At 42.3% G+C, this 15,589-nt stretch overlaps 1 protein-coding gene across 7 annotated transcripts in view; it reads right to left on the bottom strand.

The window, feature by feature from the left end:
- PDE1C (phosphodiesterase 1C) overlaps positions 1-15,589 on the bottom strand; it is a 254,737-nt gene that overhangs the window by 31,618 nt on the left and 207,530 nt on the right. For 6 of the 7 annotated variants that reach the window (XM_075053693.1, XM_075053710.1, XM_075053726.1 and 3 more), the window contains one exon: positions 6,313-6,618. The exons of the other annotated variant lie outside the window; for it this stretch is intronic. In XM_075053693.1, coding sequence (XP_074909794.1) covers positions 6,449-6,618 — 170 coding nt within the window. In that variant the 3' untranslated portion in view covers positions 6,313-6,448. Of the gene's footprint in view, positions 1-6,312; positions 6,619-15,589 lie in introns of those variants that run through there. 7 annotated transcript variants of the gene reach the window in all.

The following is a 15,589-nucleotide window of genomic DNA, read 5'->3' as shown; positions in this document are numbered from 1 at the left end:
TTAGATGTGAAGGCCCTTAACAACACAAAGGATGTGACTGACTTCACTGCTCTAAAGAGGATTTGTTTCCAAGCCTGGGGAACGCTGACACAGCTTAATATGAAAAAAAAAAAAAAAAAAAAAAAGCAAGCTTTAAGCCTATATGTTCTTCGCCAAAGAGGAGTTATGGTCCCAGTGACATCTCTGACGGCACAGCAGCCTAATTTACCATCCCCGCGTAGATCAACTTGAAGCCCAGTCATAAAAATGCTGCAGCATACATAATTTGCTGCAGTTTATTTAAAATGGCATATCCATAGCCTGGTAATTCAGCATTTACTTTTTTTCCACCCAGGAGCAACGTGAGCGACTAAAAAGTAATTTTTCACTTGATCAATTAAGTAAATAGGAGTTTTTGCAATGTTCCTGGGAAGCAGTGCGATGAATCGTTTCTCAAAGCTTTCACCTGCCTCATTGCACTCAGTGAAAGTGTTAAATGTTACTTTATTTGAGAATAAGATACAATTTTTTTCAAATCAGATCAACTCTGCCTCTTCCCCCAAAACAAAGCCTTTAGGTGTTGCAGAATCATGTGTGGGCTGTACAGTGGCATGAATGTGGTTTATTGGGTTTACTTATTGTTGTTCAGGCTCTGAACTCTCCCTTTAAGACCAGATAGGGCTAAAACTGCACAAATTGCCCCCCTAGGCAAATGGCTAGAGTTGGTGTGTTCTGGGGCAGAAATGCTTTTGTACCCAGTGTCCCCAAAGGTCCCCCATGGCCATTACAGCAAAGACGAAAGGAAGCGGAAAGCACAGAAGCAGGCTAAGCCTTTCTGTAGCACTGTTAGGATTGGGATGCTCCAGAATGAAATTGCTTACATTGTCTGCACATAGGCATTGACTGCTTTAGGGCCTTAGTAGCTGGCTTGCATTCAGATATTTAGCTGGAACTGCTTCTCACCCCAGAAGTCTGCACTGGGCAGGACAACCAGTCCGAGACTCAGGGGGGGAATGAAGGCCTTCAGTCAGTGGATAAAAGACTGACTGCAGTCGGGAGGTTGTTAATGGCTAATATTTTCAGAGCAAATTCTCAATTAACCTCTACCTTGAAAATAAGAGACAGGCCTCCGTTTACAATAGAATTGGGACAAAGGGATTTAATAGCCTTGCCCTTTAGCAACTTTCAACTAAGGATTGCAGAAAGTGCATCACCCATCTGAAGGGGATGTAATGAACATTTTTGTAGTGCTAAAGATGAGGTCCATAGGTTAAGTGACTTGCCCAGCTAAACTGCAGCAGAAGCAAATCCAAAGCAACATTCATGATGCTATCGCTAACTCATACTATATTCACAGATAAAGCAGCATTTGCATGCCTTGAATTTAGCAACACTTACACTGAAATTTTGTCTGGCTGAAATTTTGTCTTACTGGTTAATAAATTGGTAATTGTATAATGCTTTGATGACTTAAATTAATAGATGTGTTTAGATATCGTAACAGATTATCTTCCTGCATGTCCTATGCCATTTCTACCTTTTGAGGTTACATTTTGTATGCATGAGTTTACAGTATTCTTGTATGCAGAGATACTGCCCAGCAATTGCATCTACAAGTGAAAATCAAAAGTGCACATCAGTGAAGCTCATTAGAAATTTTGGCTTCTCAACTGTATTTAGATAAATTCATAAACACATATTATTCTGTTCCTTACATCCCCCAAAAAGCCATGGCCCTCTTAGAGTTAGGTGGTGCAAACAGAAATATCAGTATTCTGAAAATGTAGTTCTACAAATAGAAAGAGTGAATATTAAAAGCCAGTTTCCACTCCATGATACTGGCTCTTGGTCCTGCAGGAGGAACCCATGTCAGTCTGTTGGACCCAGGCGCGGTGAAGGGAAGCTTAATCCACCCTTATACTCAACATCCTGCAGAATCCTGAAGAGACACAGACTAGACAGATGGACAAGCAGCAGCAAAATTAGAAAGCACATTCCAGAAATAAAAGAACTGCTTTTGATGGACCATTTGTGCTTATTCTTACAGGAGCGATGATCCTGTAAAATGCAAGCTGTGTATCTATAACTGAGACACATTGCCATGAACTTTGGATTTTTCCAAGCTGTCAAGTCTTTTCCAACCTTCAAAGTAGGTTTTAGCCCCCTAGGTGGTCTTAGGGTCTGAGGCAAAGTTATAACTATCCCAGGTTTGGTTTTCTGTATTCTGTTTAGCCTGGAGAAAAGAAAGCTTAAAGGGATCTTCTCAATGCACATAAATGTCTGATGGGAGGGAGCAAAGAATAAGGAGCCAGGCTCTTCCCAGTGGCACCCACTGACAGGACAAGAGGCAGTGGGCACAAACTGAAATACATGAAATGCACTTACAAGTAAGAAAACATGTTTTTACTACTAAGCACTGGCACAGATAGGCCAGAGAAGTTATGGAGTGTCCATCCTTGGAGATTTTCAAAACCAAACTGGACATAGCCCTGAGTAACCTACTCCAGTGGACCCTATTTGGACTGGCCAACTCCACAGGTGCCATCCAGCCTCAGCGATTCTGTGACTATAGCCCAGGATCCATACCAAAGGAGCTGCTCAGTGATGCTTAGCAGGTCTGTGAGAGATCAGGAGAAAAGTTTGGGGTAAAGGGAGGAGTACGTGCAAAAGGATAGTGAGGGATTGGCCAGAAGGACTCATGCTGGCTAGATACCTGAGCAACAGAAGTGAACAACAGACCTCAAGAAGAAGGAGAAAGGAGGTGGGGAGATGGCCAAATTTGTTTTATGAACCCAACTGTCTACCTCACGACCTAAAGAATTGGAAAGGCCCATTTAAGCTGCTGAGCCACAACTCCTCCTCCCTCCTCTTCCCCTTCTTCCTTCACCTCTGCTCTGGCTGCTGCAATGCTGCAATTACCCGTGAGGACATTGGAGCCAATCTTCCTTTCCAATCCCTGTTTGTGTAGACATAGAAATACACAAAATATAAGGAATGAATATGCAGGAATCTCTCTATGCCTCACTCACTCTGAATTTTAACATTCAGATTTTTAATTCAGACTTTAATCCTTTTCTAAAAAAATAAACAACTCCCTCTCAAAAAAAAGAGCACCAAACTTTCTTGTTGCAGCAAAGTCATCCCATGATTAGAGCAAAGACTCAGTTCACAAATGGACTAAACAGAAAAAAGGCTAAATTTGCAAGTGTTGATAGTTGCAATGAGTAATTCATAATAAGTCTAAATAGCATCATAAGTCTGAGATCATAAGACTTTCCAAGAGGGACAGATTACTCAGACTTATTTCTATGCTGGCAGCAAGTGGTTATCTCAGAAATCGTCAATGCAGAAAAAGGCTGAGTGCATTGCAAAGCCAGACCTCCCCCAAATAACACAGATTTCATTTCTGAGCTTCACACTTGGAAAATTTCCCTTTGGTGTACACTAGGTGTCAGGATTGGACTGAGAGGATGAGCCCACCCACACCATCACACAGCTCTGTGCATCAGGCTGGATGCCATTAGCACAACTAGTTTTGCTTAGGAATTATTTTTGTGAAGCACCCAATATTTACAAGCAGTAGTCTGCACAAACATCCTCTCTCCCCCACTTCGCCGTATTTCATTTAGGCCAAAAGCCCCAGGCTTTGGAAGAGGGAAGAGACATCCTGAGATATTTTTCCAATACCAATGAGTATCTGCCACCATTCTTCACCTTCCCTAGCTCCAGGAAAAAGAAGAAATAAAACCCCTCTAAACCACTTGGGTGAACAGACACTTTCTAGAGGAGCACCTAATAGACAGCAACTTGGCACAGCATGGACTTGGCTGGAGAAAAGTGAGAACAAAGAGGAACCTGATCAGAACTACATTAAATTTGTAGGAGCCATATACACTCCCCATGACACCTCAGGTAGGTCATTTCATTTCCCTGTGCCTTGACTACACAGCAGTAAATTCAAGATGGCAACTTATCTCTGCTTCATGGCAAAAGGGGAGAGTGTGGACCAGCAGAGGAAAGACAAAAATCACTCCCTTTGTGAGATGCTAGTGACAGAAAAACAGTAACCCCAATAAACCATCCGTAATAATGAAAGGCAAAAAAAAAAAAAAGAGGCTCCCCTTTTAACTTCTGCAAGTGACCCAGTGCTGTGCACTTGTCCAGACAACAGTCAGGTAGGACTCTGTTAGGTAAAGTGTTAACTAAAGGTGTCCTAAAGGGAAGGAAATGACACAGACAGAAAATGTGTTTGGAAGGATAGTATAATTTTGCATTTCTGTACAGCCTATTTGTGTAATACATTTCAGGGTATTCTACAAGCAAAATACAGTTCTCAGGGAATTCCTAGAGATAAATCACATCTCATAAGCAGGAGGCGTTAAAGTGCATTCCTCTGTATTTGGTTTAGGCAGTGACCCAGCCCCGCTGCTGGAGTCACAAGTTATGGTGGTGGTGAAGGTCAACACCACAAACATGAAGCGCAGGGTAAAACAGATGAAAATAACTGAAACATGGTGACATCAGAGCATTTAGGCAATGGAGATGTCTAGCAAAACACTGTGGAGAGGTGTCAAACCTCAGAGTGAGTGGGCCCAGAATTGCAGTGATCCTCTCTAAGGGAGCGAGGGGCATCTGTAACACTGCAAAACCACACCAGCTCTTTTCATGCAACAACCAGCCATGATTTTAATGTGACTGCCGCATAGCAGTGCTACATACACTGGCTGGTGCAGTTTCGATGTTGGACATAGTTACAAACCTGTAGTGTATAACAGAATGCAAATTCACAGTGAGTAACCTTTTAGAAAATATAAATAATAGAATTGGTAGGTAGCAGGGATACTTATAAGAGAGCAGGGTCAGCCTAGTTTTTGTAGAAGAAATTTTGCCTCACAAAAATTTGAGACTTCCTTGGAGGAACCAATAATGGTTTGCAGTTCTCCATTTTGACAAGGTCCTACTCCAAAGCCTGTCAAAGGTACTGAGCTGTCATGGATTAAAAGAAGATCATAACATGTGATCTTAAGATGGGTAAATAACTGGTTAACAATGGGGGAAAGAAAAAAAAAAAGAGTAGGATAAAACGGTCAGCATTCATAGTAAAAGAGCATTGTCCTCTCTGCTATTCAATGTGCTTATCCAGAAGATGTGATTTGGAAAAGGTGTGGATGGAAGAAGAAAACAAGCAGGGAACAGAAATGAAGGATATAAGGTTAAAAAATTTTAAAAGGAGCAGCAGAAGCAGCAGCAGCAGCAGCAGCAGCAGCTTACTTCAGTATAATTGGCAAAACCACCAATTCAGTGTTGGTAAGTGCAGATCAATGCATATAGGGAGAGGCAAACCCAACTCCCCAACTCCATATGTGCATTTGGGCTATAAATTAATGAGGATTTATTATAGATAATTCTACAGAAACTACTACTCAGTGCTCAAGGAGGTTCAAAAAGGAAAGTACAACTTTAAAAACTACTCCAAAAGGCATGGAAGATGAAACAGAAAGTGTCATTACATTATTTTATAAATTTCTGGTATACCTGCATCTTGAGTACTCCATTCAGTACTCATTCTCTCCTTTCAAAAAGAGATTAAAAAAGAAAAGAGAAAGAGAAAAGCAGCAAGGAAGATAAGAAGTAGAGTAGGTTTGCTTGTGAGGAGAGTACAAACAGGACAGAGTTCACTGGCCTGGAAAGGGAGAGCTGAGGTGGTACGTAAATCACCAGGGGCCCGGAAAAAGAGGGCAAAAAGTTATTTGCCACTGTTTCTCACAGTGTAAAACCTGGGGGCAAGAGGAAATTCTTCAGAGGGGGCACGTTCAGCTGTGACACTCAGGCCCATGGGTTTTGGTGCTCTCTGTGCACCAAGAGAACACATGGGATCAAAGTCAACTAAATTAATGCCACAAAAGACAATCGGTGTTATTTAATGTCCATCAGAGTTTGTGCAATGAACAATTTTAACGCTGTGCTATGTCTTCTTTTTCCAATGAGTGAAGCAAGAGGAGTCTGTACTCTGGCCTCCTACCTTCTTCCGCCTGAATACCCATCACACTAATGACAGGAGGACATTTATTCTCAGTACAACTAGGCAAGAAAAAACTTTCCCAGGCTGTCTGAAACAGGAGGTGTTGTCTTACCTGTGGTAGGCGGAAGGTCACACTGAGAACACCATAAGGAGTCCAACAATCTAGGAAAGCATTAAGTTCCTTAATTTGACAGGAGATAGTGGTATACAATTACTTCTTTTAAGGTAACAGCCAATAATTTAGTACTAAGTGGGCACATGCTGCAATAATATGAAGGCTATTGAGAACATTTCTGTCCATTATATTGTTTAGCTAAATCATACACTTGCTTTTATCTAGAATTGCAGCTGCTGTACGATGCAGTGTGGCCTCTGCAACGATTATACAATGTCCTCTGACTACCTGTGAGAAGCATCATTCCAGAAGATGCCTCTTTATGTCTTCTGCTATTTCCTATTCCAGCTCTGGGAAATATGTTGGATCTTCTTCATCCTTCCCCTCTGGTCAAGCAGCTTACATCTCACCAGATGTTCCTCCGATTTCTTGTGGAAGGCTGGGAAATAGTCTCCTGAGCTGTGAGTGGGCCTCCTGAGGTGACACAGCTGAGGTTTGATGGCTGGCGGTGACAAAGGAAGAACAATGATGGTTACCATGCCTAGCATTCACTTGCTGGTGGACAAGAAATGAATTCCTCAGAAGCTGCATCCATCCCACTTGGCACAGCCTGTCTATGCAAAGGAGGGTTTCTCAGCCTGAGAACCAGGACTCTTTTGCATTAATGGGTGGTTACAGAGGGTTAGGAAAAGGTTCAGGGGAAAAAAAAAGTGAAAATATGAATCATAAGTATAGATGTAAAACTCTAGAATGAAAAACATAGACATCTCCAAAAATTGAAATTTGGGCAGTTAAGAACTTTGGAATACTTGATCTTTAAATCATACCCTTATTTGGACATTCCAGAAGACTACACCAACACAGGTGAATCCCAAGGAACATTATCAAGGTTAGGAAACAGCAGTTTAGACAGAAGATGAAAGTACCAAAAGTCTAAATGTAGAAGCAACTTTATACTTACCTATGTACATGTAGGTAGCTAAACACCTGTTTTCAAAATATCATTGAACAAGGTCATTTTAAGCCAATAAATCTGGTTTGAAATCACATTTCCCAGAATTCAGTAATAGGTGGATCTGAGGCGTTTCATATGATTTTCCAGTAAACTACAGGCCACGGTGAAAGTCACAAGTGGGCTACATATGTATCTGACTATTACCAACTTCTTGAATCTGTTTATTTGAATCTATGTCTTGCTTTCTTACATCTTTAATTAGGTAGAATAAAAAATTAAACATGAATATGACCAAAATGTATTCATCTTATGTTTAGTTATTATTTGCAAAATAACCAAGTAATAAGTCAATAATTAGCATGATAAGCACTTTAAAAGAAAAGTCATTGCTCTCAGCATGAATCCTAAGAAGCAAAAAGATTCCCGTGTGAGCTAGCGAACATCAAATGCTAGAACAGTCACACTCTCATCTTGTTAAACTCCTTGAGTGATTAATCATACTCTAAAATGTCTTGGGAAACAAAAAAACTATGGATTTCATAAACTTTAGAAATACACATCCAGATCTCTGCATAATCATAATCCTTCCTGTTCTCAAATAGACTAGATTGACATTCATTAAAAGCTTGAAAAATATCCAGGTGAGTTACTGTTCTTTGAGGCACATCCACTTTTCAGATTAATTCCATTTTCTGTACTCAGCATGGATTCAGCCAAACTGTTATTGGATTTTTCATTGCTCAGCATGGGGGAATGTTTATTGTTAACTGGAATTTTACTGGAGTTGTTGCCAGCAGAGATGACTTGGCTAATAGGTTTAAGGGGGTTTATCCAGAATACTGACAGTGCTGTTTATCATCCTCATACAGGAGTTGATAAAGGGGATCCATGACATTTAATTTCTTCAGGCTTTAGTGACTCAAAGGGATGGGGAAAAGAGTCTCTCGGAACTCTATAGAGTTCTGTTCCCAGATTTCTCACTGACTTCTTGTGTGACCTGGGCTATAAGATTTACCCCAGTTTCTCCACATGTAAAATGGGAATAAAAATGAGAATACTAACCTCACAGGGGTTTTGTGGGCTTCAGGAGCTTCACACATCGAGTGTTGTAAGTATTACGAGTTTCTAACCTTGATGCCACTAAGGCATGGATTTCCTTTTTTTTTTTTTTTTAAATTAGGGAAAATAAATAATTATTTTTTAAGATCATGGCTACCATCAAGGCAACGAAAGCAGAGAATAGGTATTTGGACAGTGCCAGTGTAGACTGGAATAGTTACACAAGTAGCATCATGCAGAAAGACTATCTGTGTGTCGTTCAGACACTGATTTAGGAAGGAGGCAAGAGTGCATTAGCCACTCTGTTTGCTCTGGCCAGCAGGATGTGCAACCAGCATGTTACAGAACAGCAGCCATGCAAACCTCAGATTTGGCTAGGATGGCATCCACACAGTATTTCCTCTTATCCTTTCTTTGATACAACTCTTCTTTTTACTCTTGAGAAAGGTCAGAACTCCCTCTAGCTGCTTGGTATAAACACCTGCCCTATGTCAACATTATGCCTTGATTTGCTTAAGAAATAATGGTCATCACAGATGAAAGAATGAATGCTGGAGCTGCTGCTTAGTAGACAACTGCAAATGAAAAATGAGTGTAGACGGCCGGGAAGATCTGACCCAGCACTAGTCCTCAGGTTCTGCTTGCAGCCCTACAGTTAAGGGCTGCCAACCTCATATCACCCTATGCCCTTCCTGAGGGACACACACCTTTAACTGATATATTTTCAAAGAGTTCTGCTAAGCAGAAATGAGTATGTAATCTGCTTCTAAGTTTTTGGTAAAACCCTATAGTTTGGATCTGATGCACCTTAGATTTAACTACAGATATCGTGTCAAAGTGGGGCAGGATTTGAGGTTATCTGCAAACACATTTACAGCAGAACAACTAATAGATTTCAGAGAACGATGCAACTTGTACAATGCTTATATAGAGGAACAAGAATTGTTCATTTCCCCATCCCTCTTGCCCCCTCCATGCATAACACAAAAGCAGCCTACTGCTACACTCCACACAACTCCAATTAGATTAATAGCTTGAGGCACTACACCAGAAGCTATTATTTTGTATTAGCAGTGATGGATACTCCTATAAGCAGACATAGCTAATGCATGAGAGACTGGTTTGGAAGCAGAGGCACATACACAGAAGGGCAGGTGAACAAATGTGCCACATTTGCCACAGTTTAAACCATTCATCCATGAGTCAAGAAACCACAGGAGTACCAAATACTGCCACAAGTTCTGCCCTTTAAAATGATCCTAAGATGTGCCATGCATCCATTGGGTGAGGTCAACAAGACAGCCGATCAAAACCCAATTATTTTGCAGATGATCACTTGAACTAACAGTCCAGACAATGCCAAGAGCTTCAATCTCATGGGTAATCTGAACCGGAGAAAAATATTTATTGAGGAGTCTGCCCTCAGTTAATCGAGCATGATGGACATTTCACATGAGCTTGAAGCCAGGGGATGCATCAACACAGTCCACAAGAATTACTGTACACTATAGTAAAAATTTTAGGTGGAATTTTCCTGGTTCCACTGACTTCCCTACAAATATACTCATTTGCGATAGTTTTTACCCTATTGCAATAAGAAGGAAATTATTGCTAACAATGCTTATTGACAAAAATACTATATAGTCATCGTGAAGTATTTCAAACTACTAAAAGTTGTTAGAGCAACAAACACTCTTGTTACGTAGCAATTCCACTCTGATCAGAAAACAGAACAAGACAAGGCAAAACACTGATATCCTTTTCTTTTCCTTTCCAAGCATTTTAAAGCAGATAGATATAAACATTTCTATTCATTCAAAAGGCACATCCCATCAAAAAAGCCATTGAAATGTCATTTTCTTTAATGTTATTACTACAGTCACTGAGTGAATAGCACGGTTTTTAGACACAAATACCTGTTGGGAAGCAATTTGGCTCTGATAAAAATTAAGAACAGTCAGCTGAGCAGCCACATCTGCAAATCGGATTTGAGTGGTCACTACCGGCACTTAGTACTGGAGGGAAAGGAAAAGGCGGCAGGGAAAGAAAACGGGAAACTGGAAGGGGGAAAACCCATTCACATCTGTCCCCAAGCTAGTGGCAGTCCACTGCCATGCTGCTGCCTCTGCTTCTGGAAAAGGACCCAACCATGGCTTCCCACCACCTTTGCACAGAAGGAGTTCCAGCAATGAAACACACCTGGTTCACAGGGCAGCACTGGTGCTGGAGGAGGCCAATTTGGCCTCAGCACTACAAGACACTGCAGGCGAGTGTAGATGAGGATGAAGACTGAGATATTGCTGTCTCTCCCAGCTGTCCTTGCCTTGCGAGGGGATGCTGTGGCTTTGCAGAGGCACTGGGATGGAAATAGTGTCTGGGAGACAGCTTGGTCCAGACAAAAGTACTCCTTACCCATCTCCAGACACTCATGCAAGCACTAAGGTTCTCTAGCACCGCATGGATAAGGCATTAATGTGTTCCCTTGCCGAAGCAGCTGTGGTTAGTGGCCTGTGGGGACATCCTGAAGACAGACCTTCTGCCATCTCTCCTGACCCCTCAGTCCCCTGCAGAGCTACTGCAACTTTTGCCTTCAACTACTATGCAGGCAGGATAAAGAAAATCCTAGAAGGACAACAGGGAAGATGAAAGGCTTTTATGATCAGTAAAGCTGATTTACTGATTTAGCTAAAATATTTATCAGTGAGGTAAGGGAACTATTTCATTGGGAATTTTTACTGGGAGATGACACAGGAAAGCTAGGGATACCGGCATTTCTAATTCGGAGTTCTGCTGCTAAATTGAGGGAGCACATCCAGGAGGGATTCTCCTTTCTCCCTTTTGCTGCCTTTGCCAACAAAGGAGATATTCTACTGTAATTATCAGGAAGATCCACAGGAAAGAGGTGCAGGAGAGCCAAGACTGCACTCCATTAGAGATGCTCAAGAAATGTTCTAAACTTGGGAAGAATCAGTCTCCTAGGAGTGTTAAGAAAATTCTGTGTGTTTATACAAAATACGCTGCTCTTTCCGATGAGGCACCTCAAGGAGAGAGTCCAAAGAATCAATATTATTCTCATACTAAATCCAAAACATAACGCTATACCAGCTACTAGAAAGAAAATTAACTCTATCCCAGCCAAAACCAGGACAGACAGCGATAGCAGCGATGGGCTATTTTTACAGTTTGGAAGAGCTGTTGTTTGCCTGGCTGTGCTTTGGTCATGGATCCAAATGTTCTAGGTCTGAATACGACCAACCTTTCCTTCCACCACACCAGCGTCACCTCCGCGCACTTGCTTCACAAAGCTTGACCGACTTCCATGGTGGGCTGTTGGCACTGACCATCCCAACCTATGGCTCAGGTTACACTTTGGCTTTCCTTCAGGCTGCGGCTGTCGAAATCACTCCCCTCGCGCCCCAGGACAAAGGGTTTGTGTCCAGCCAGAGCAAGTCCCTGGTCCTCCTGGCAGTGGGGCCTCATAGGCTTTAGCTGTGGCACAGCGAGGGGACGGCTAATAGGGGTGGTCTGTGGGCTGCAGGGTTGGTTTCTGCCATGGCCTGAGAGAAGAGTAACAGCACCAGGTTTGTCCTTGGGAGACGGGTGGCAGAGGAGGCATCAGGGACACCCAGCAACTGGGCCAGTGCATGGCCACCAAGGGCAGGGACAGCCCCCTGGGCCTCCTGGGCACAGGGACAGCCTGTGGAGTGATTGCTGGAGGTGACTTAATGGTATGACAGCCCCCGCCCCTGTCAAGGGAAGTTGAACCTCCAGGGTGGAATGCAGTGGACACATAAAGAATCGGTTCCATGGTAGTTCCCTAAGCAGCATAACCTGCAACTTTAGATGTTAGCAACACCAGGGGAGCTTGGTATGCTGACTCTGAAAAGTAACATGGAGGGTGGAGTGGAGTGGAGATGCTGTGGCCAGGCTTTGTGATCAGAGGGATAGCGAACTGGAACGATAGATAGGAACGAGAACGGTTGGTCCCTGCATTGAATCCACTGAAGCAAAGAGGTAAAATAATGGAGGTTCTGTCTAGCTAATGCCCTACTTCTCATTTATATCACACGTGCCCAGTTCTGGGGTACTGACACGCAACGTTATGTCCTTTGGGTGAACTTTGTTCATTATAATATCATTATAATACCAAAACACACCTGCATCCCAGAAGCTGCCCACCTCCAAGGTGTGACCGCTCCCTGCACTGAGCATGTGCTCTGAATTTTCTCTAGCATATACCTTGAAAAGCAAAGTGAGAGAATTTTATACCAATCAAAGTAAAGGTATGTATGACTAGAGTCACTCAAGCTCCACCTAAAAAATGAGAAAATATAAAAGGGCTTAAGAGAGGTTAGGGAAGATACCATCATAGACAAGTCGGTAAGACTCTGCAGTGCAGGTGCCAGGCCCATCCAGGAGACAGGGGCAGGGACGGGCTCACCTACAACATGGCTCAGGCAGGGACTGAAGGCCCCAGGCTGAGCTGAGACATGTCCCCTGGGCCCTTGGCAGGAGACGGGCAGGGTGGGGGTCCCAGGGGAGGCTGGGCCCAGCCATCGAGGTCTATGAGCACTCGTAAGATCCTGACAGAAATAGACTTCCAAATGTTTCCAAGCCACAGGAAGAAAAATGTGGTCGCTCAGTGATTGTAAACAATACTTCTGGGTACATCAGCACCCCTACTGTGCTTCCTCACCATACAAAGCACAGGCTCCTTGGAGAAATTGTTGGTTCATCCTCTTTGCACTGAAAAAAAGGATTCTTTCCAGCAGGCAGCAGACATGGCCGTGGCAGCTGGGCTCCCTGCGGCACTGTGAGATGCAGCTGAGCTGCCGGCAGACTCTGTTTTCACCAATGGTCAAGCCCAGGTGGGAGCACTTGCAGGGCTCTCTCCTGCACGCAGCCACCTAACATCATAAAACTTCCCCAGCTTTGTGACCTCTCGCGTGTTTCTTCCTCTTGTGCACTTCAAATTGACAAGGCACAGCTTCAAATGTTAGCGATGAGGAGGACTCACCAACCTGCCAGCAAAGAGACGGATGGGATCACGCACACACGTGCCTGTTCTTGTCAGCCTCACTCCTTCAGAAGTGAGACTAAACCCAACGCAATAAAGCTTCCCCTTTTTATTCAAGAAGCCGCATACGATTAGCAGAAAAAACAGCAAGACAATAGCATTTTCTCAATTACAAAATTGTGTGTGTGTGTTTACAGCACTGTTTCTTAGCCATACATTAATTAGTGGCTGCTTCCAGCAAAAGAAACCCCCCTGAAACATGATCTATACAGAGCATAAAGAAACAACACCATAATGACTGTGAACAAAATGCATGACTGGACTACATACGTGGAAAATATTGCGCTATTATCTACTCCCCATCACATACTGTAAATAGTTGTGCAGGAAGGGCTGATTTGCAAACTGTACCAGAGTAAACAGTTTGCTGTGTAAGCCACGGTAACAGGGCATGAGCAGGAAGGTACCACTGTTAAACAGCCAAATAGAGAAACCCCCCTGGGTCCCTAAACCAATTGGTGCCAAAACATACACTGAGGTGGGAGGTATCTAACAAAGAGAGAGTCAAAACACAGTTAGTCATTTCTGTAAGTGCCAGACAGAAGGCACCTTCCTATAATTCAACATCAGATCATCACAGTGAATATTGCTACTGGAAGTAAGGCTGGCAACAAATCCACAGTGTCTTTTTGCAAAAAGGGACACTATTAGGTTGATTGCTCCCCTCTCTTGAAGGTGCATCCTCCCAGCTGCTGTTCTTCTAATCATAACAACACATCTCTAGATTGGATAGTATTAAAGGGGAGTAAATATTATGATTCCCAAACAGACGAGGAAACTGGAGAACACAAGAAGGGTTTGAGCAAGGTCACTTAGCAAGTCAGCAATAATGAAAGGACTGTACCTGGTAGCTTATGCCAAAACCCTCTCTTCTGCATTTATGTTCTCTACCTTCTTATTATAATTGTGGTCTGCAGGCTCAGAACAAGGATCACACATAAGAAGGAATGTGGGATTTGTTGTTTGCAGGTACTCATTAATAGATCGATGAGTTAAAAGTAGTATAGTGTTGGAGAAATGGATGAAAAACCCTGCGTAAGCATTGTTAAAAATAAACAAGGGACCAATGCAAACATGCCAAAATGTATAAAAAGTTAACTAGTTTTGAAATTAGAGCTATTTATATTAGATGAGACTTATCACTGTAGTGTGACATGAATGTTTTATTCCACAATTTTTCCTTAAAATATTTTTATTTTCTCCAAAAAGCAAGACCTCTCCAAAATCTCTCCAAAGAGCAAGACCTCTAAATGCCACCTGCAAGAAAATCCTGGGTGAAAACATCCATTGTAGTAGCCTCCCCTATGAATATAAATGTAAGAATTTAATAACTGCTGGGACCCTATAAGAAATAGGCAACATACACAGGTAATACTTATTGTCACTGCCAGTGGTGAGCAACTTCAGAAGTTAAGAAGATGTATTTGTGATAGTTCTTGTTCCACGCTTTCTACCTAAAAAATGTCTTGGGTTAGATACAGAGGTTTAAATTTCACTTTCAGTGATTATCCATTCTTGTTCTTGAGCAGGACAGTAATCCATGGATCACATTGTTTTATTAAGGGAATACAGCATTTTGAAATCTCTCACATCCCTGCTCGTTCTTTTCCTTACACCCAAGGGGTGGCTGCAGCTATGCCTGGGGAAACAATCTGCTAAGGTGGTGGTTGTGAAAGAGCATCACACCATGAGCAGCTTGGAGAATTGAAACAGCACAGAAACATTCTGCTGCACATCGGCATCTATAAGTGGAGCCACACCATACCTCAGCTGCTGGCACAGCAGTCATTGATAAAAATATCTGTAGCAAAACTTTTAAAGTACTTTGCTTTAAGTTTGGAGGTTTTTTTCTTGGTGATTTCTTGTTGTCTTCCTGCAGACTTACTCTTTCTTTCACATACTGTGAATCATACATATATGAATGCCCTTGCATATGCACATGCAACATAGTATCTTGTTCACACTAAGCCATTATTTTGTGTAACAACTGCTTCATATTACCCTCCCTTTCTTCTGACAGTTGTGTGGGACAAGGATGAAGGGATTAAGAAAATGGTTATCTTGATAAAATAGAGACAGCAGAATTTGGTAGATGGGAAGGGCACAAAAAAGCTATGCTTGGGTCCACAAAACAGCCTTATTTTTTTCCCTTCAGCATCTATGTCCATGTGATAAAGGCCCAAATTAATTTGCCAATCAAATTAAAATAATCTGTGAAGCCTGCACTGCAAGCCACAAAATGTAAGATATTTGTTAAAAAAACCTGAAATGCCGTAAAGACCATTAAAAACAACAGTTCATTTGTTCAATCCCAGTGAATGGGTTTAACTTTTTTAATGTGATGTGTAAGTCATGCCATACCTGGATAAGAAGTCATCTGTT

This window comes from Buteo buteo, chromosome 2, assembly GCF_964188355.1.
Source record: "Buteo buteo chromosome 2, bButBut1.hap1.1, whole genome shotgun sequence".
NCBI classification, from domain to species: Eukaryota; Metazoa; Chordata; class Aves; order Accipitriformes; family Accipitridae; genus Buteo; species Buteo buteo.
The sequence above is the reverse complement of the archived record's forward strand: the minus strand, read 5'-3'. Positions and strand labels throughout refer to the sequence as shown.